This window comes from Phalacrocorax aristotelis, chromosome 1 (assembly GCF_949628215.1).
Source record: "Phalacrocorax aristotelis chromosome 1, bGulAri2.1, whole genome shotgun sequence".
NCBI lineage: Eukaryota > Metazoa > Chordata > Aves > Suliformes > Phalacrocoracidae > Phalacrocorax > Phalacrocorax aristotelis.
In genome coordinates, this window is record NC_134276.1 from 122098333 (window position 1) to 122117580 (window position 19248).

General features: G+C 41.7%; 1 protein-coding gene across 2 annotated transcripts in view; it reads left to right on the forward strand.

The window, feature by feature from the left end:
- Positions 1-19248, forward strand: part of MYH15 (myosin heavy chain 15) — a 48100-nt gene that overhangs the window by 19517 nt on the left and 9335 nt on the right. For both annotated transcript variants that reach the window (XM_075104062.1, XM_075104071.1), the window contains exons 18-35: positions 740-807; positions 2246-2333; positions 2565-2682; positions 2978-3101; positions 3789-3925; positions 4297-4552; positions 5005-5247; positions 5837-6013; positions 6540-6685; positions 7278-7368; positions 8356-8745; positions 9592-9718; positions 11443-11561; positions 12039-12235; positions 13266-13615; positions 14172-14296; positions 16626-16741; positions 18762-18954. In XM_075104062.1, the coding sequence (XP_074960163.1) occupies positions 740-807; positions 2246-2333; positions 2565-2682; positions 2978-3101; positions 3789-3925; positions 4297-4552; positions 5005-5247; positions 5837-6013; positions 6540-6685; positions 7278-7368; positions 8356-8745; positions 9592-9718; positions 11443-11561; positions 12039-12235; positions 13266-13615; positions 14172-14296; positions 16626-16741; positions 18762-18954 (3065 nt within the window). The remainder of the gene's footprint in view (positions 1-739; positions 808-2245; positions 2334-2564; positions 2683-2977; positions 3102-3788; positions 3926-4296; positions 4553-5004; positions 5248-5836; positions 6014-6539; positions 6686-7277; positions 7369-8355; positions 8746-9591; positions 9719-11442; positions 11562-12038; positions 12236-13265; positions 13616-14171; positions 14297-16625; positions 16742-18761; positions 18955-19248) is intronic.

Here is a 19248-nt window from a genome sequence, read left to right on the forward strand (position 1 = left end):
CAGACCTCCTGGGAATGATCTAATGTGCCAGTGTTTAGAAAGCTACAGCAATTGCTGTACATTTTTGGGTCATGTTTGGCTCTTGTGAAACTTTGTAAAGGTCATGTCAGAAACTGCCATCCCTTTGGAGGATCTGAGTGATTTTGACTCTGAAGCTTTAAGCAAAATTCAGGGGATGCAAAGCTACTATATCTAAAACTACAAATATTAATTTCCCTCTAGTCTAGGCAAATGCTACTTGCACAAGTTCAGTGTCTGCATAGCAGACACATGAAAATCAGCGTCTATACAGTACAATGTAGAGTATAGATTTTCCATAAGCATTACTTTTCTTTAGCTTTATCTTCTTCTACATCATCTCACCCTACAGGCTTTTTAATGAACTATAAACAATTTTGTTAAAAGTTATTTTTATGCCTTATTCATATTTGTGCACTTTCCGCATAACAAGTGATGCTGTCTAGATCTAAAATGAAAATGCAATCCAGAAAGCTTACAGTGCTCTTTGACAAAAATCCTGAGTATGGACAGAGCGCTGCAGGCTTGTGATATGTAACACACGATGTTCAGAAGTTTTTGTGTAATACTTGAGTGATCAGGGCCATGAAGTCATTAGCTATGCCTTTCATTCAAAGCAAGTTGTATTATTAGAACAGCTTATCTGTCTCCCGTGCCCTGCCTGCACCCCTTACTGAGATAGAGATTATGATCTTTATTTTTTCCCTTGTTTTTTTCTTAGCTGACCAGGGTGGAGAAAAGAAACGCAAGAAAGGTGCTTCTTTTCAAACAGTGTCCTCATTGCACAAGGTTTGTTTACCTCTCCCCACCTGATGATTTGAGTTAAGACAATACATTGAAGAGGAATGTTAAGGATTGTAAGGGACAAAAGATATTGAAATCCAACATTGGATTTTGATTCAGGACCTGGGTTATTGACCTTGGCTAAGTGAATACACTGTTATTAAAACCGTGTGTGTGAGGGGCTGCTCCATTTTATCTTCTCTGAGCATTCAGGAGATTAAGTGTTTTTTATTCTATTTGAGAAAGTATCACAAAATATTGTGAACAACTTTTATAACTTATTTTGTGGCTTACAACTTCATGTATGTCTTTGGAACAGGAAACGATTAGAAGTAATTTGCTAGTCCTTATCAGATTACTGTTTGTAATTGGATCCTAGGGTTACAGCAATCATAGAAAACAAAAGTTGTTGAATGGTGTGGCATATAGCCTCTTTTTTCCTGAGTAATTCCCTTCTACTGGGACTGGCATGTGGTACTGGTGGAAGCTGTCGCTAGGATCATGCCTGGGGGAAAAATGGGGGCTGTAATTTACCATTAGTACTATTTCTTATGGGTAACATTGAGGAAGCTGTAATGCAGGTAAACTTCAGCTAGGAAGGAAGTAGTTATCTCCCACTTGCCGTGTCATTTTATCTTCTTTGGAGGTAGTCCTTATGAAGAGAAATCACAGGAAATCAAGACTTATATCTTACCAGCTGAAGAAATGTAAATATAGCTGAAGGTTCATTCAGACAGTAATTTAATAATCCACAAATAGAAACCTACTGTCCAGCACACAAGGAGCTCCTAAGTACCCAGCTCACGTTGTCTCATTTATGGTCCTGACTGGCTGAAATTTTCAGATTGAACAGTTATGTTGATGACATTATATTCCACCTCTAATGGTCTCTATTTTCTGCTTACTAGACAAAACATTTTCTGCAGAGCTTGGTGGTCACTGGTAGACACCGAATGGTTGGCTTCCTCCAAGCTAGCTTGCTGCCTGCCTGGGAGATGTCTGATTAAGATCAATATAGGGAAAACATTTGGCCAGGAGGACAAAAACCTAGCTTTTTGAGGAACGGATGGGAAAGGTGAACGGTCCTCTCTAAGTAGGAAAGTGACCAGGCAAAAATGTAGCTGGCTTTACAGAAATGTTCTGCAGCATGATACTGCATCTTGCTTGCTGTTCATCTTGTTTCTCATGTTTCTGGGGTTGCGAGTAAACCACGTCTTCTTAAGACTTTGCTAAAACTGATGTGGATTCCTACAATAAAGTTAATTCATACTTTGGTTTATTTGAACACATTTCTCTGTAATAATTTTGGAAAGCTTATAACCTTTTTGGAGACTATTTAGAGAGATGACCTTAATAAACTTAACATCAACAAACCAAAGAAATAAGTGATTGGAATTCCACTAAACCACTAAAGCTATTTGTGTTTTCAATATGTCTGTTCTAGGAAAATTTAAATAAGCTGATGACTAACCTAAGATCTACAGCCCCTCACTTTGTACGATGCATTATTCCAAATGAATCCAAAACTCCAGGTATGGAAAACACAAAAGTCTCAAAATTTTTAATATATTTGAACTATGTCATCCCAATACTTATTTTCAAGTCACCAGATTGTACTTAAATACTGTCTATATTGTTTACCTTATCCAATGGTGTTGCTCTTTCAGGAGGTGACACCTCACATTTTCCAATTCCATCGATGAAATGAAGATTAAGCTCTATGGAAATGCTCCATTTAATTTAGCCTTATTTTTCCCCTGTAGGTGCAATGGATGCTTTCCTTGTCTTGCATCAGCTCCGCTGTAATGGTGTCCTGGAAGGCATCCGGATTTGCCGTAAGGGTTTTCCAAACAGGGTGCTTTATGCTGACTTTAAACAAAGGTAATGCAGAGCTATGTTGTCCCCTGTCCTAACCCATCAGTCAAAATAAGCAAAGCATATCTTCTCATTTTTATTTGGAGGTATTTTATTCCGTTCAAGTTTATTTTCCATTCAGTTTACCTGAACACAGAAGGCAGAATTCTGCTCTTGCTTCTGTGTAGATGCCAAGTTAGATATCACTCTAGGTGATTTTTTTTCTTGTTTAAAAAATTTGGGGGGCAGAGGGGAGATTAAAAAAAAAAAAAAAAAGCAGAAGTTAGGCCAATTTTACTCATTGCTCCTCTGTTATTAACAGGTACCGCATTCTGAATCCAGGTGCAATCCCAGAGGATAAGTTTGTGGATAGCAGAAAAGCTGCTGAAAAACTGCTGGCATCTTTAGATATTGACCATAACCAATATCGTTTTGGACACACCAAGGTAAGAAGAAAAGACCATCACTGCTTATTTAAGGAGAAAAGTGATGGATCTAATATCTAATTTGCAGATAGGACATTATGCAGTTTCTGGTGGTGGCGATTAATGGTGAGTTAATAATACAAGGAACCAGCAATGTAGCAGCAAAGTGATGTTAATTTTTAAGCTGTACTAGAGGAAATTTATTTCTCTGGCTCAAGCTCCCACAAACCTTTTATTACAGCAACACTACAAGCGGATACAGCAGCAGCTGATGCTCCATGCCCCCCAGTAAAACAATAGCTTATTTAATATAATATAGGTACACTCAAACATATATGGACCACAAGATCAGCTGCAGGCCATGCAGAAATGAGGCCATGTGCAATTATGACATGATCACACTAGCAGGAATCTCTGAGTTGGGAGTTGTGGTTCAGCTAACCTGCTTTGAACCATGCAGCAGCTGAAAAGTACTGTGGCAGTAAAATAGTTTGGACTATTCAAAACTGGGGAGGTGAGACCTGGTTTTAAAACAACTTCTGAGCTGTACAGTGCAGTCCCTGATGCAAGTAGTATTTGGCCCTCTATACTTTTTACCTGATAATGTGTCAATGAGAATACCAGTCTTCTGAACTATTTCAGTAAGGTCTGTGTAACTCCAGAATAAAATAATTTGTTATGGTGAAATGACATCTGTTCATGTACCAGGTGTTCTTCAAGGCTGGTCTCTTGGGCCATCTAGAAGAAATGAGGGATGAGAGACTTGCGAAAATCTTAACGATGATCCAGGCAAGAGCACGTGGCAGACTGATGCGGATTGAGTTTCAGAAGATAGTGGAGCGCAGGTATGAAGGCACCCCTTAAATCTTAGCAGATAACAGTAATTACCATTTAATTATATGTTGAATAGAGTCACTAGTACAGTCCCTAAGGCTATAGCCAACCCTAAATTAAAGGTTTAAAGTGGGTGTATGATAAAAATAATAGCAACTCTATATTAGTTGCCTGTCGCTCTGGTAAAAATCAGATTTGGAAATTTTTCATGTCCCTGAAAATCAAGAGGTAGAGGAAGTTTCTTATATATCTTGGAACCTAGTACAAGTTCCTAGTATTACTGAGAACAGAGCCATGAAATTGACTGAGAATGAAAAAAAATCTCACTTTCTCAATTCAGGCTAAGCTTTAGGGAATTTTGTTTGCTTTTTTCTTAAACCAGGGATGCCCTTCTTGTAATTCAGTGGAACATCCGCGCTTTTATGGCTGTGAAGAACTGGCCCTGGATGAAGCTTTTCTTTAAGATCAAACCTCTTCTGAAGTCTGCGGAAACTGAAAAGGAGATGGCCAACATGAAGGAAGAGTTCTTGAAACTGAAGGAGGCCCTGGAAAAATCTGAAGCCAGGAGAAAGGAACTTGAAGAAAAGCAAGTGTCTTTAGTTCAGGAAAAAAATGATTTGCTTCTCCAGCTCCAAGCTGTGAGTAGACACATATATTCATATAGTTATTAGATGTTCTTTGAAACTCAAAGGTTTACTGAGAAGAGTGTTCTGTTCTGTTTAGTTCGATTAAAATAAGCTGTTGGTCTTGTCAGAGTCTTGCCAAAAATTAGAGCAGATAGAAATTCTCGTGTTCTAGCACGTAACCAGGTGGGCTAGCAATGCAAATCTTAACAGGTTCTGTCCAAGGCACTGTCTTTGGTAGTTAATATGGAAGTAGTCTTATATGTGACTAGTCATGCTCACCACTGTCTCATCCTGCTCTGTTAATTACTTGTCCTTCTTCTTTTCTGAGATCAGGAGCTGGAAATCTTCCTTACGCTGCTCTGTAGCATTGGATCAGGGTCTCCGACTACTTCCAGGATAGGGGACAAGTAAGGAAGGAAAAGGGCCAGGCAGTCATTGTTGTTCTTTTCCTTGTGCCACACCAGGAACAAGACACTCTGGCAGATGCCGAGGAACGATGTGACTTGTTGATTAAATCCAAGATTCAGCTGGAGGCCAAAGTCAAAGAATTGACGGAGAGGGTTGAGGATGAGGAAGAGATGAATTCTGAACTGACTTCTAAGAAGAGAAAATTGGAAGATGAGTGCTCTGAGCTCAAGAAGGATATTGATGATCTTGAAATAACACTTGCAAAAGTAGAGAAAGAGAAGCATGCTACTGAAAACAAGGTACTTTTAGAACTTCACTGTGTATTCAGAAGAAGTTGAGCATGGATTATCTTTATGACAAGGGCTGCTGGTCTTCTGACGGTTTCACACTGTCTTTTACACAGGCCACACTGAAGGATCAGTATATATAGAGTTATTTGTTAACTCCGAGCCTCAGTTTCCCTTTTTCTGAAGTGAGTTTTGCTGCAATTCAGCTAAAGATTTATGCCCAGTTTGGCACTTTTAAGTAAACAATTTTATGCTGTAACCATGAGTTCTTCCAGCTCTTCTTCTTAGAGCCTGTAAATGTAAAATTCATCTCCCACTTCTCTCAGAGAGAATCAGAAGCTGGAGTCCACCTCAAAGAAAGTGACACTGAAAAGAATTTAGTACATTTGAAAGAATGTACCAAACCCACAACAAGAAGTGGCACACATTGGCTCCCTTCGTGGCAGTTTCACTCAAAAAGCCACAAGGAGTTGAGGGGGGAGAGATGACTTTCTTTCCGTCATCTTCCTGCATACACGTTCAGTACAGACAGTCATTTGAGCCAAGTTATTATAATCCCTTCCTTCAAAGTCTTACAAATACATCTTCCTCTCTTGCACAGGTTAAAAATCTGACAGAAGAAATGGCGACTCTTGATGAGAATATCAGCAAACTTACTAAGGAGAAAAAGTCCTTGCAGGAAGCTCATCAGCAAGTTCTGGATGACCTACAAGCAGAGGAGGACAAGGTCAACACACTGAGTAAAGCTAAAGTGAAACTGGAACAGCAAGTGGATGATGTAAGCTGGCTCTGCCTTCATGTTTCTCCAGGCTTGTTTGTCCACTACAAAGAGCTTCATGACTCTGAAATGCTGCAAAACTTTGAAATGTATTCCTGTCCTTCTAAAAAAGATCAAGGATTTAGAAATGCAGTTCTTGTTGTACTTTCTGTAAAGGGTGAAATTACAGGAATGCTGTAAAAACTCACCTGTGTAGTTCAGCCTTTGAAAGCAGTGTGAGGTGAGGGAAAATCCACTCAGTTTGCATTTGCAGTGTAATTGGCATGAAGTCAAACAGAACTTTACTACTAAAAGGACTGTAATGCTTGCACAAATGTAAAGTGTGGACTAACCCTTATGATATATCTCTTTAGCCCATGTGTCCACTGGCTGGTAGAAAACAAAAAATGTAAAATACGGTGCTTGTACTTAAATACTTCTGCTTTCCCACTTGCTAGAGCTCAGCACAAAGCTGAGCGTAGCATACATCTGACTGTTTTGTACCATCTGTGTTCAATATATTTAATAAGTGACTTTGTTTCTAAAGCTTGAGGGCTCACTTGAACAAGAGAAGAAAGTGAGGATGGATCTAGAAAGGGCAAAACGCAAACTGGAAGGGGATTTGAAGCTGACTCAAGAGAGTGTCATGGACTTGGAGAACGATAAGCTGCAGATGGAAGAAAAGCTAAAAAAGTAAGAGACTGATTCTGTGGTACAAAATAAGGCAGAGCAGTTACCGCTGTTTTTTCAGAGCCTTCAGGTGTGTCATCCTGCTCTGATGGTGGCTAAAATTAAATTCCATGACAGACAGGAGAATGTGTAGCCGAGAGAGAAAATCACTCTTACTTGTGCACAGTATACCTGAAACATTAGAATTCATTACACTTTCCAGCATTTGAAAAAAAAAAAAAAAGGTATTTGTGTTTTTCATTGCTTAGAGGAGAAAGCTGAAAGAAGTCTCTAAAGTTGTTCATCCTAACTAGCTATGACGGTATTGTTGAAAGACCTGACTCTGTTAAATATATTTTTCCATTGAGTCTGAAAATAATTTTACTTTTGTGTGACACAAAGAACCAGAAATATAATTGCACAAATGCATGCAGAGTCTTGACTTGGAAACCACTGCTTAGAGAAACATGTGTTTTCATGCAAATCGAAACAGATGAGGATTTCTTTCATTTTTAGATATGTTAGAAATTTTACTGAAAAACTCTTTAAAAATTGCAAAAGCCTAACTTGAAGCTACAGGGAAAATTGTCACAGTGGGATTTCCTTTCTGTGGCAGGAAAGAATTTGAAATAAGCCAGATGAATTCCAAAATAGAAGATGAACAAGCTATAGTGATGCAGCTGCAGAAGAAGATCAAGGAGCTTCAGGTCAGCTTGCTTCTTTCTCATGTATTTTAGGATGAGTTTCTCTTTGTGCCTCACTGAAAGGCTTTGCAGAGATTTTTTCATGGCTAGTTGCAGCTTAGCTTTGAGACCCAAACTGGTGCGACTCTGTAGCTTCCCAGACTGATCCCTTTTCCCCTCAGGAGGCTCTCTCTATAGTGGTTCCTTCCCAGTAGCAGGACATATGACCACAGGAATGCTAGTGGTTTCAGGCAAGGCAGAAAGGCTCTGGTGTTTTGTTTTAAGCAAATAATATTGTTCCAGACCATGGAGCTGGGTGGATGCTAGGGAGGAGTTCAGCAGTGGTAAGCATGGCTTTGAAATTTAGGGGAAGGGCTCAGATGCACAGGAAATTTTCAACAGAATTGAGAATGCCAAAGAAAGTCAGCACAGTCTAAATAATATGTCTTGACCCAAAATACCAGCTGTGCTTTTTTTGTAAATAAACAACTTTTGCATAACTTGGACATGAAGTGCAGATTGGTCAAAATAACTGTTTCATAAAAAAGACCATCCCAATGAATATTTGTTATTCATACAACTCTACACACTGCTGTATTTGAAATCCTGTCTTAACACTCCTAGAGAGAGGTTACCTCAGTCACAGAGCTCTTAAAATGAGAACAGAGTCCTTCCCCTTCAATAACAATTTGTTGCTGCTATTCCTACTATCAAGTAACTTCTCTGGTACTTCAGCTGAATGTCAAGTACATGAGAATAAGGTCAATGCACTTGACATAAATGTCTTGAACTAGATCTTGGAGAGCAATCTACCGTGAAAAAGATGGGGCTTGTCATTCTTACTTTAGCTCAAGATCTGATTTATTGGCACAAATGGGCAAGTTTCTGTGCTTCCACCTGTGTTGTAAAGTGTGGGGTGGCACACAGCTTAACAATTTGTAAGGTTCTTCAAGGTATTCCAGTGGGAATCATCATGCAGCTGACCCAAAGCTGCTGATTTCTCTTTGGTAGGCTCGTATAGAGGAACTAGAAGAGGAGTTGGAAGCAGAAAGAGCTGCTCGAGCCAAGGTGGAAAAGCAGAGATCAGATTTGGCACGAGAGCTGGAGGAATTAAGTGAACGACTTGAGGAGGCTGGGGGAGCCACTGCTGCCCAGCTGGAGATGAACAAGAAACGTGAGGCAGAGTTCCTGAAGCTGCGGCGGGACCTCGAGGAGGCCACACTGCACTACGAAGCCACAGCTGCCACACTGAGGAAGAAGCATGCAGACAGTGTGGCTGAGATGGGGGAGCAACTGGACAACCTACAGCGGGTCAAACAGAAACTGGAAAAGGAGAAAAGCGAGCTGAAGATGGAAGTGGATGATCTGTCATCCAACATGGAGCAGATGGTCAAGGGAAAAGTAAGGGTTCTGAGACTTCCCAAACCCCCAAAGGTCACTTGTAGCTAAGGCTGGTCTGAAGGTTTCCCAGGACACCTGGTAGGGCTGAAGTGTTTTAGAAGGTGCTTATATCTTGCAATCTGAAGGTGCTTATGTGCAAAATGTCACCCCTCCCCCAGCTTGTGGTATAACCCTTCTTACCTGGAGATGGGACAGCAATTAAGATGGCTTGTCTAAAACACATAGTGCATCCTCAGTAACAGGCATATTGTTTATCTGTATATCTCAGAGTTCAAAACTGTGTCACTTAAACTGTGCTCCCCCAGGCTTCTGATGACTGGGGTGATGTCATCCAAGGCTGGATATCTCCCATCCTAAGCAGGGTCCTCTCAGATCCTGCCCTTGGTTCACAGTTTTGACCCAAGTTAGCAAGGAGCACAAAGCAACGGCTTGCATGACCATCGTGTATTTTACTCTCTATGGCTGAATTGTGGATTTCGTTTCCTGAGTAGATAATCTTGGTAGCATTCAGAGCACTCTAAAGAGTTCTTTCAGTGCAAGTGAAGAAAAGAAATTTCAGTATTCTGAGAGCTAGAAAGCTGTCATCAAACTCAGTTTACAATAAATGGTAATTAAAGCAGAATACAGTTCAGGGAAAACAAATGGGGAAGGTGGTCTCCTGGGGAGACCCCTGGCCTGGGTCTGTAGACACAGGGCTACTGTTCCCCACTTCACAGCTGTGGTATTTGTGCCTTTGCCATTTCTCTGAAAGGCAAACATAAAAAGGATGCACATGAAAGGCTACTGCTTCCAAATGGCTGCCTGGAGGCTACAGCTTTGTATGTCTTGTCTCCTGATTCCTGTTAGGCAAATGCAGAGAAACTTTGTCGCACTTATGAAGACCATCTGAATGAGGCAAAAACTAAACTGGAGGAAATGACTCGCCTAATGAATGACCTCACCACTCAGAAGACAAAACTCCAGAGTGAGAATGGTATGTGTGTGTTCAGCCTGAGTTCCTGGAAAACAGTCTATCAAATGTGTCTCAGTGCTATGTCAGTGAGATGTGTTGCACAATGGCATCTGCTTGAAGCTGGCTGGATAAGGATTGCTGAATTAAGCAGCGGCTCTGTGTCTTCTGACTTTCCTATCTTCAATATTTTTATAACCTTGTGTCGTGGTTCAGACTCTGGTGGCAACTAAACACCACGCAGCCACTCACTCACTCACTCCCACCCACCCTGTGGGGTGGGGGAGAGAATTGGAAGAGCAAAAGCAAAAAGGAAAAAAAACCAAAATAACCTTGTGGATTGAGATAAGAACAGTTTAATAATTACAATAAAATAATAATAATAATAATTATTATTATAATTAAAATAATGATAACCTAATAAAAAGGAGAAGGGAAAAAGGGAAAAAACCAGAAACACAAACAATACAACCGCTCACCACCCGCTGACCAATGCTGCTGGTCCCCGAGCCGCGATTGCCGCCTCTCTCCCCCAGCCAGCCCCTCCCAGTTAACATACTGGGCATGACGTTACATGATATGGAATATCCCTTTGATCAGTTTGAATCGGCTCTCTTATGTGTGCCCCCTCCCCTCCTGGCTTCTTGTGCACCCGGAGCTAGAAAAGTCCTTGACTAGTACAGGCACTACCCAGCAGCAACCAAAACATCGGTGTGTTATCTCAACATTGTTTTCATACTAAGTCCAAAGCACAGCACTGTGCCAGCTGCAGTGAAGAAAATTAAGTCTATCCCAGCAAAAACCATGACACCATAGCAGCAGGGGACAACCTTGCCTATGACTGTCCTTTAAAACAAACCTATAACTGTATTTACCAGCATACCGTGCTACCATCTTATGAGCTGAAATACATGTGCTGGCTAGGTACCAATTTTCAGGAACAAGGACATGTACATCTATCTTGCAGTGCTAGAGGGAAGATGAAGGAGTTGGCATACTGCTGCTGTCTGTGTGAATACCATCTTCCTCAGCATGACCTTGGGCATTGCACTCCAGAAGACACTCACATCTGACCAAAAATACTACATGTCCTCCAAGTGCTTGCTACCTTTTTTAGCCAGAGTAGTACTATTTAACCCCTGCATCCTTATCAGATATCACTGTTCTGTGTATTTTCAAATACATCTTTTTCATTTCCCATCTGTGTTCATGTTAGTTCTATGTACTCCTATGAGGCTGCAGTGACGTCCTTCTTGTGATAGATGAGATTTTCCTTATGTATCCCTCTGTTCTATATGCTGGTTGTTGTGAGGTTCTCAGGGTGCTTTGGAGCCCTCTGAAAAGTCATCTTTGGAAAAACAACATAAAGTAGTGAAGAAAAGCATATGCAAAACTAGCTGCAACTAGTAAGCATGAAAGTAAGCATCACCCTAGTCTGATCCACAAGCTGAACTAAAATTAATGAATCAAGGTATTAGCAGAACAAATAAGAAAAAAAAAAACAAACCACAAAACCAACAGAAGAACACACCACCCACCACCACCCCCAAAAGAAAACTTAAGGAAAACTATCCTGGTGAAGTGTCTGATAGTTACAACTTTGGAAGAAGCTTCACAAGAGGTCAGTTAGTTCTTTTCCTCAGCAGAATTGGACTGGTGGGATTTTGATTTTGGCTGGGACTTTGTAGTTTCCTGGTCTTACTTTTTAAAAATTTTTTGTTGTTGTTGTTGGTTAAATCCTGTGGCAGGTGAATTTATAAGACAACTCGAAGAAAAGGAGTCACTGATAAGTCAGCTGTCCCGTGGGAAAACTTCATTTACACAACAGATTGAAGAACTTAGGAGACAGCTAGAAGAGGAAACCAAGGTAATGCTTTGACTGTGTCCCATTCATTGAGATGGAACAGGGAAAACTTTATGTTCATTTGTAGCCTGGATAAAAGCTGAAATGGGACATAGGAATGAGAATGCTTCCTGTTAATTTTACTAAGTTCCTGTCCCTGACTGAGGCAAGTTACAGGAAAATAGTTTGGGAAAATAATCGGCGTCCATAATTGCTAAATAAATTTACCCAGTAGTACAGCCAAAATCTCAGATCTTGCATCCTAAAAGTGTGGATGCTTCTCCAAAGGTGTTAGGTTATCTTCAGTCTTAGAAGCTTCCTCAGCTTGTTACCAGTTAGAGATGACTTCAAACACTTCTTACCTCACTTGACCTGAACTGTCAAGGCCAGAGGCAAAAAGAAAAAAAGGCTTAAGCCTCCATTTGAATTTCTAGATGCTGTTTGTTTGGGGGTTTTTGCTGTAGGTAACCCTGCAATGCTGTGACCTTTATATCCCTGCAGTCCAAGAATGCTCTAGCTCATGCTCTGCAAGCAGCCAGGCATGACTGTGACCTCTTGCGGGAGCAGTATGAGGAAGAGCAAGAAGCCAAGGCAGAGCTGCAGCGGGCTCTCTCCAAGGGAAATGCAGAAGTGGCACAGTGGAGAACAAAGTATGAGACCGATGCCATTCAGAGAACTGAGGAGCTGGAAGATGCCAAGTAAGTGGGTTACGTGGGCTTCATCGTGTCCCCGGCTGGGAGGACTCTGCTCCCTGGGTCTTGTTATGGCACTAAGGAAATTGGGTAAGCCAGTTGGAAAAAGCCCTCTGGCTCATTGTTGCCATTTTTGGATGTCCTTCTTCTGTTCTTTTCATTGCTTGAGCAGGTCAATGTTTCTGTTGAGTCCTTGTTCATAGGGTAGTGGGTATAGATATCAGGGTTTATTTAAGAACTAACAAGATTAGATTACCCTACTTGGCTATCTTGCACGCTCACTTGCTTTGCGCTGGCCCAGTGCTACTTTCCCTAGGTCCTGACTTGCCTTCCCAGAAGGGGGATGACGGCTGCTCCAGGAAGGAGGGCAGACAGTCGTGTTGACTCATGCTGTGCAGGTGCTCCCAGTTACCAGTCTCAGGTGTTATTGGGCAAGGTCTCTGAGCATATCCAGCATCTGCCTCTGCACATCTCTGATCTGCAGGATCTTCCCCCACTTCCAGTACATTTTCTCTATCTAGCGTCTTCATTTTCTTCTTTCTGGGCACTCCTTTCTTTCCAGGACCTATTTTTCTTTCTGGAACTCCCAGCCCCCTGTTTTCCCAATATAAAGTCTATGAACAGAACAAGGTCTGACCAGCCTGACTGGTGGTTCTGTTTCATATCTCTTACTTAGAGGAATATGACACTTTCATTTAGACCAGGTGTTACCAAAATTTATAATCAGTCCGCCCTCATTACAGCTAGCAAGTAACAGACTGCTGCTTGAGAGTTCAAAAGTTCAATTCCAAATATTCACACACATGCACACATGCACAAAATTATCTACCACATGTCAGCATTCATAATTTAAGCTCTTTTTTTGCCTATCATAGTCCCTTCTCTCTAGAGGCTTGATTTCCCCCTCCCTTCCCCTTGATCCCTCCCAGTTTTCCCTTTCAAGCTGGTTTATTGAGATGCTAGTTTGGTGTCATTTTTTTCTGGATAACATAGCAGCAGTGCCTCTCAGTCACTTCACTCTCTTCCCACCTGGTAGGAAAAAGCTTGCCGCTCGCCTGCAAGAAGCTGAGGAAGCAATTGAGGCAGCCAATGCTAAGTGCTCTTCTCTGGAAAAGACAAAGCACAGGCTGCAGAATGAGCTGGAAGACATGATGATTGACCTGGAGAAGGCCAACTCAGCAGCTGCATCCCTGGACAAGAAGCAGCGTGGGTTTGATAAGATCATCAATGACTGGAAGCAGAAGTACGAAGAGTCACAGGCTGAGCTGGAGGCTTCCCAGAAGGAGGCCCGTGGCCTCAGCACTGAGCTCTTCAAGCTGAAAAATGCCTATGAGGAGACGCTGGACCATCTGGAGACATTGAAACGGGAAAATAAGAACCTCCAAGGTAGGCTTCATTCAGGTCCCTCGTTCAGTGGACAGCTGGAAGGATGCAGGTGCCCTGTAACAGCTGTGGAAAAAGGCGTTTATCTCATCCTTGAGACTAGCTTTCTGATGTGTTTGGAGGCGCTGACTGATGCTGGAAGTTAAGGTTTTAAACACAGAAAAAGGTATGGCCAAAGGAGGGCAGGCTTCTCTTTGCTCACTTGTCAATGAAGATTGCTAGCAGAGGTGCCAGTCTCAGTGGAGGAACAAGAAAGATGACAGAGGTGCAGCAGAGGAAGCTTAGATAGCTCCCAAAGCAGATCAGAGTGTTGCTAGCCTGCAGATCACGTATAAAAACTAAACCACTATAACCACTTCAAAAAACATTTAAAAGAAAGCCTGTGCCTTCAAGTTGGTCAGGTAAAAAAAGTTGCTGTAATTGAAACTAAGGCAGTGCTTGCGTACAGATGAGCCCTTGAAGTAGTAGTCTGAGGCACGCGTCCTGTATTCGCAGTGTGTGAATTGCAGTATGTTTGGAACACTCAGATCACTAACTTCATCCATATTTTTCATTTCAGAGGAGATTTCTGATCTGACCAATCAGATTAGTGAAGGAAACAAGAACCTCCATGAAATAGAAAAAATCAAGAAACAGGTTGAACAAGAGAAGTCAGAAGTTCAGCTGGCTCTGGAAGAAGCAGAGGTAAGGAAAGAAACTCAAGGGAAGAAGAAGGGGGTTGTCTTTATCATGATTTTCCTTCCTTTTTCGTCGTCTCAGCAACCCAGCCAACATGTTGATTGTTAAGCAAGTGCAACCTCACTGCGCTCAGCTCCTCCAGCCTTGCTAGCCAGTGTTTTCAAGAGTGACTGGTGACTTTTGGATCAAGTGGAGGCCCTTTCAAAGGAGGTGCCTTGTAGGTTTTGGGTTTTTGTGGTTGGGGGGCTTTTTTCCCTTTCAGGAAGATCAGAAATCTTCTTCTCACCTTCTGAAACTGAAAAATCAGTCCTCGCTCGCTTTATCATAGAATATTTCAGTCTTTCAGGAAACAGAAACTGCTGAGAATTATAATCTGATTTTGACAGATATTTGTAGCATCTAGTTTCCAAAAACAAATCGATCATTTCCTGTTTTTGAGAATAAGGAGTCAAACATTCTGGTGATTTTAAATTGTATAAGGCCTCAAATACTGTGTTGGATACTTCAGCATGTTTAAAAAAATGGTATCAGTCTCAGAAACCAAATGAAAACAAGCCATTTGGAAAATCTTTGATTCCCGTAGGAGTTTGGTAAAGACACTTAGCATCGCTGCGTTAATTTCTACAGCAGCAAGAATGCATGTACCCAAGAGTGTTGCCTTATCCCAGTTCCCAGGAACAAACCAACAATACAGAACAAGTCATTTGGAAATCCTGATTATTCACTTAACGGGCTGAGTTCTCATGTTTTTTTAAAGTTTGGTGCATTGCAGGGCTAGGAAAGAGTGTAGGTGTTGCTGGCTAGAAGCAACACAGCACATAGCAAGGGATTTTTAGTGAAGGCTGCATTTCTTTTGAATTATACTCTAAATAATGTCTGCTAAAACAAACATCACCCAGTGATGGGGATCTGCTAATATGTTAAATGCCATGCAACTTCTTTTGTCTGTTACAGGATGCTTTATACTTTGCAGGGATTTCACAGCCAACTAAACAGGTGTCATGGTCAGAGCAGAGGAAAGATCATGTATTTCTTCCACAGCTCTGAGATGTGGAGAGTGATTACATGCTCTGTCTATATACTTCTCTTGCTAGAAAGAATACATCAGTTCTTGAGGGATCTAAGGGGGATGCTTTACTTTCCTGGCATGTGTGGAACAGCTTCCTAAAGCACAGCAAAATTAGGAACTAATGAAAGTAAAGTGGTGATGTATTTTATTTTAATTGTAAAGAAATGGTTTAATACAGATTTTCTCCCTTCCTTGTGAGTGTGGGTCTCTGGCAGTCAAAATGGTGCCATGGTACTCCTGAGTGCTGTTCCCATTAATACATTGTGGCTTCTTGGCATGAAGTGTGCATTCGACTGACCTGTAGCTGCTGCATGACAGACAGAGATTAGCAAGGATTTTGTACCACTTTGTCTTCAGAACCTCTGTTATGTTTCAATCATCTCTCAAAGGAAGCATAGCTAAATTTGTGCAACTCTACCCTCAGAGACCACTTCCAAATATATGGCATTCAGTTCTGCTTCCCTTCCCTGTGCGATGAGAGCAGCCAGGCATCAGAAGGCCATTGACCTGGTTTACGCAAGACCTGGAAATCAGAGGCCCTGTTATTCATATGGGCTGTTGTCAGCTTAGTTCTTGACTTCCATATATAAGTGAAATGTAAGAACGTGAAATGTAAGAACAAAGACTTAGGAACAAACCTCCCTTGTTTCATAGAGTAGTCTTCATGTTAATTGGAAAGAGTGAACAGAGTAATTTTGCATTTTGTCATAGAGAGCTGATGTCTGTTATGTCTGTCCTCGAAGTCATATTGCCTAATGAGATTGTATAAATGGGAGGCTTTCAACGCTTCATGATTTGGAGAGATCTTTGCGAGCTGAGGGATGTGTGGACCCCTTCAGCCTCCTAACAACAATCTTGCTTTAGCTTTTGTCTATCCTTTACAAGCCCATGAATTTCCGGAGCATGTCTGTACCGAGGTGCAGAGTGGGGGACATCTGTTGATATCAAAACCAAACAGGCAGGACCTAAGTTGTTTGTTTTGGTTTGGTTTTGTGAGCCATGGAAAGTTTAACAATTTGCCCTCTGATGAGCTTGCTGCTCAGTTTCCAGCTGCCAAGTTGCATTAGATGGCAAACAAATGCATTGTTTTGCCATGTAAGCCACTCATGTCCTTGCCTAGAGAGAAGGCAGTGAGTAAGTAGTGCTACTGGGAATGGGAATGAAAGTGTGAAGGGATCATCTTTGTGCAGCAGTTTGTGATTTGAAAAAAAAAATAGTAAAAAAATAGGGACTCCTGGCCTGCAATCTCTTGGTGCTTTCTTTCAGGGAGCTTTGGAGCATGAAGAAAGTAAGACCCTTCGTTTTCAGCTTGAACTTTCTCAGCTTAAAGCAGACTTTGAAAGGAAACTGACAGAAAAGGAGGAAGAAATGGAAAATATAAGGTACTGTGCAGGAAGCAGCATGGTTTTTTTGAGGGGAAAATCTCAAAAGACCAGAAATATTCTCAAGACTAAAGCCAGCCAAATGCACCACAGGTAGCTGTGCCAGCACAGGCAGATACTGTCCATACTAGAAACCAAGACAGCTCGAATTATTTGCCAAAGGATAGTCTTACCACATTACCATTTCTCAGTTCAAATATTCCTGTCAGTTCAGCCTCTGGCAACGTACACATAAGCCCATCACACATATAGCAGCTGTAACACAACTGACAGGCATAAGCAAAGTCACGGCAGACCAAGGGCCGCTAAGCCTATATGTTTACAGTATGGAGACAAGTAGGTCTAGAGAGCTGCCTTCTCCCCATCCTCTAGGATGGCCGCCTCCCAGGGGGAACCACAGGCAAAATCAGCAGTACTACCTCAGTGGTGCTCAAACCTATATTATCCAAAGACAATCTTTACCTCTGCATTTAGTTCATTTATGCAGTTATAGCCACACTGATTGTGGGAGGTTGTGAGGAGCTTGCCATTATGTGTACACCATTTGGGTAAGCAGTGAGAACTGCAGAGGTACAGAAAGTATAAATGTAAAAGGAGAGGAGCTTGCAGGTGAAAGGGGTAAACGGGAAAAATGGAAAGCAATTAGATGATAGGAGGATGATGTCTTTTGTCTCTCCCCTCCCACCCAGCACAAACTCTAACCTAAATAGTAACACTCTTAAACTGATGCTACCCTGGGCCAGATTTTCAGCAGTATGTGTGTGCACTTCTTCAGAAAACTCCAGCTTTGAATTAGTCAGTGTTGCAGCACTATTAACCCAAGAACCTTGTCATTGTTTGTTGGTAGGGTAAAGGGCAGGGAAGGGGGAGTCCAAGGCTCACCTTAGCCAACATAGATACGAGCATTGATATGTTAATTGTTTAAAAAACAAGTAATATTTCAGCCCTTTCAGATATTCTCTTCTAATGTCATGCAGAGGTCTGGAGTACAGACATCTCAGTACAAGATGTCAGAATGAATGCTTTCTGCCCCAGCTTCATTATGAATGTTTTGCTGCTAAGATGTTCAGCAGACGTGCTGTGTTGTTCCCCAGGAATCTAGGGCACAGGTCTTGCTGAAGCAATAAGGCCCTTAAGGTTTTCCTTGTTGTCTCAGTGATTTCCCAGAACTCCTACACTTTCAGCAAAACTTGGCCAGCAGCGAGAGAAATATTTCCCTGTATGAGTCATAGTCTGTGCTTTGAGTTACCTTCTGGTTGTAAGACAGCAAAACTTTCATTGTAGGCTTGACTATTAGAGAATCAAGGAAATTAAGCACCTCTCTGTATCTGTTCTGCCATCTTTAAATTGTCACTAAGCTGCCTAATTCACCAGGCTGAGAATTAGGGTGGGCTTCATCTCGCCTCACTTTAGTTGTCCATAACACAGATCTCTGTTTCTGAATTATTCCCCTTATAATTAAGCATAAGAAATGTGTTTCAACATCTACTCTAAGACACAAAAAATTGTAGCTTACACATGCCATTTACTATAAAGGGTGCCTAGAGTAATTACCTTAGAAAGCAGCTGCCTACCTTCAGTTTGATTAATCTTCTCCACTAATGCCTAAAGAAGCTGAGATGTAAAAAATCCCTGTAAATGATTCAGGAAGTATCTCGGCAAGTGACTGCTAAGTTTGAAGTGCTTCTTGATAGGTTCAAACCTGTACTTGCTTGAGTTTACAAGAGATCTGAGAGAACTCCTTGCTCCAATATTGCCAAAGGAAATGCAGGAGATGGATGCTATAGGTGATTGCAGATCAGAGTTAGATGAGGATGTGAACCACACCAGCCAGTTAGATGGTGTGAGTGAGGTACTAGAAACCTGTGCTGTGTATGTCATTCAGAAATATCTGGAAATATCTGGAAATTAGACAATTCCAGAAAGTGAAGTATTGTTGCATGTATTTCTACATTCTTATGCAGAGAGGAAAATTACTCTATTCACCCTTCATGTCCTTTTTACATTATTTCATAATCAGGAGAAATCAGCAGCGTGCTATAGATTCACTGCAGTCCACCCTTGATTCTGAAGCCCGGAGCAGAAATGAAGCCATCCGGCTCAAGAAGAAGATGGAGGGGGACCTCAACGAGATGGAAATCCAGCTCAGCCATGCTAACAGGCATGCTGCAGAAGCAACAAAGTCAGCCCGTGTCTTGCAGACACAAATAAAGGTACTCAGAGAGCTGCCAGTCCCAAGCACCCAGTGGTAGGTGCGGGCTACATTTCAGTAGCGCAGAGCAAAACAGGAATGGTGGTGGCAATTAGGTGAGAAGCTACTCCCAAGGATGTGCAGGGGAAGCCCTTACTGGTAACGTCTGGCGTAAAAGAATACTGAAATATGGAATTCTTCCAAGACTTGCATATGAGCTGGATGAAATCCAGTCATAAAACCCTCACTGGCTACAGCCTCCTGCAGGGGCAGAAAGCTACAGCATGAGGAACTGAAAATCTATGATCTTCTTGTG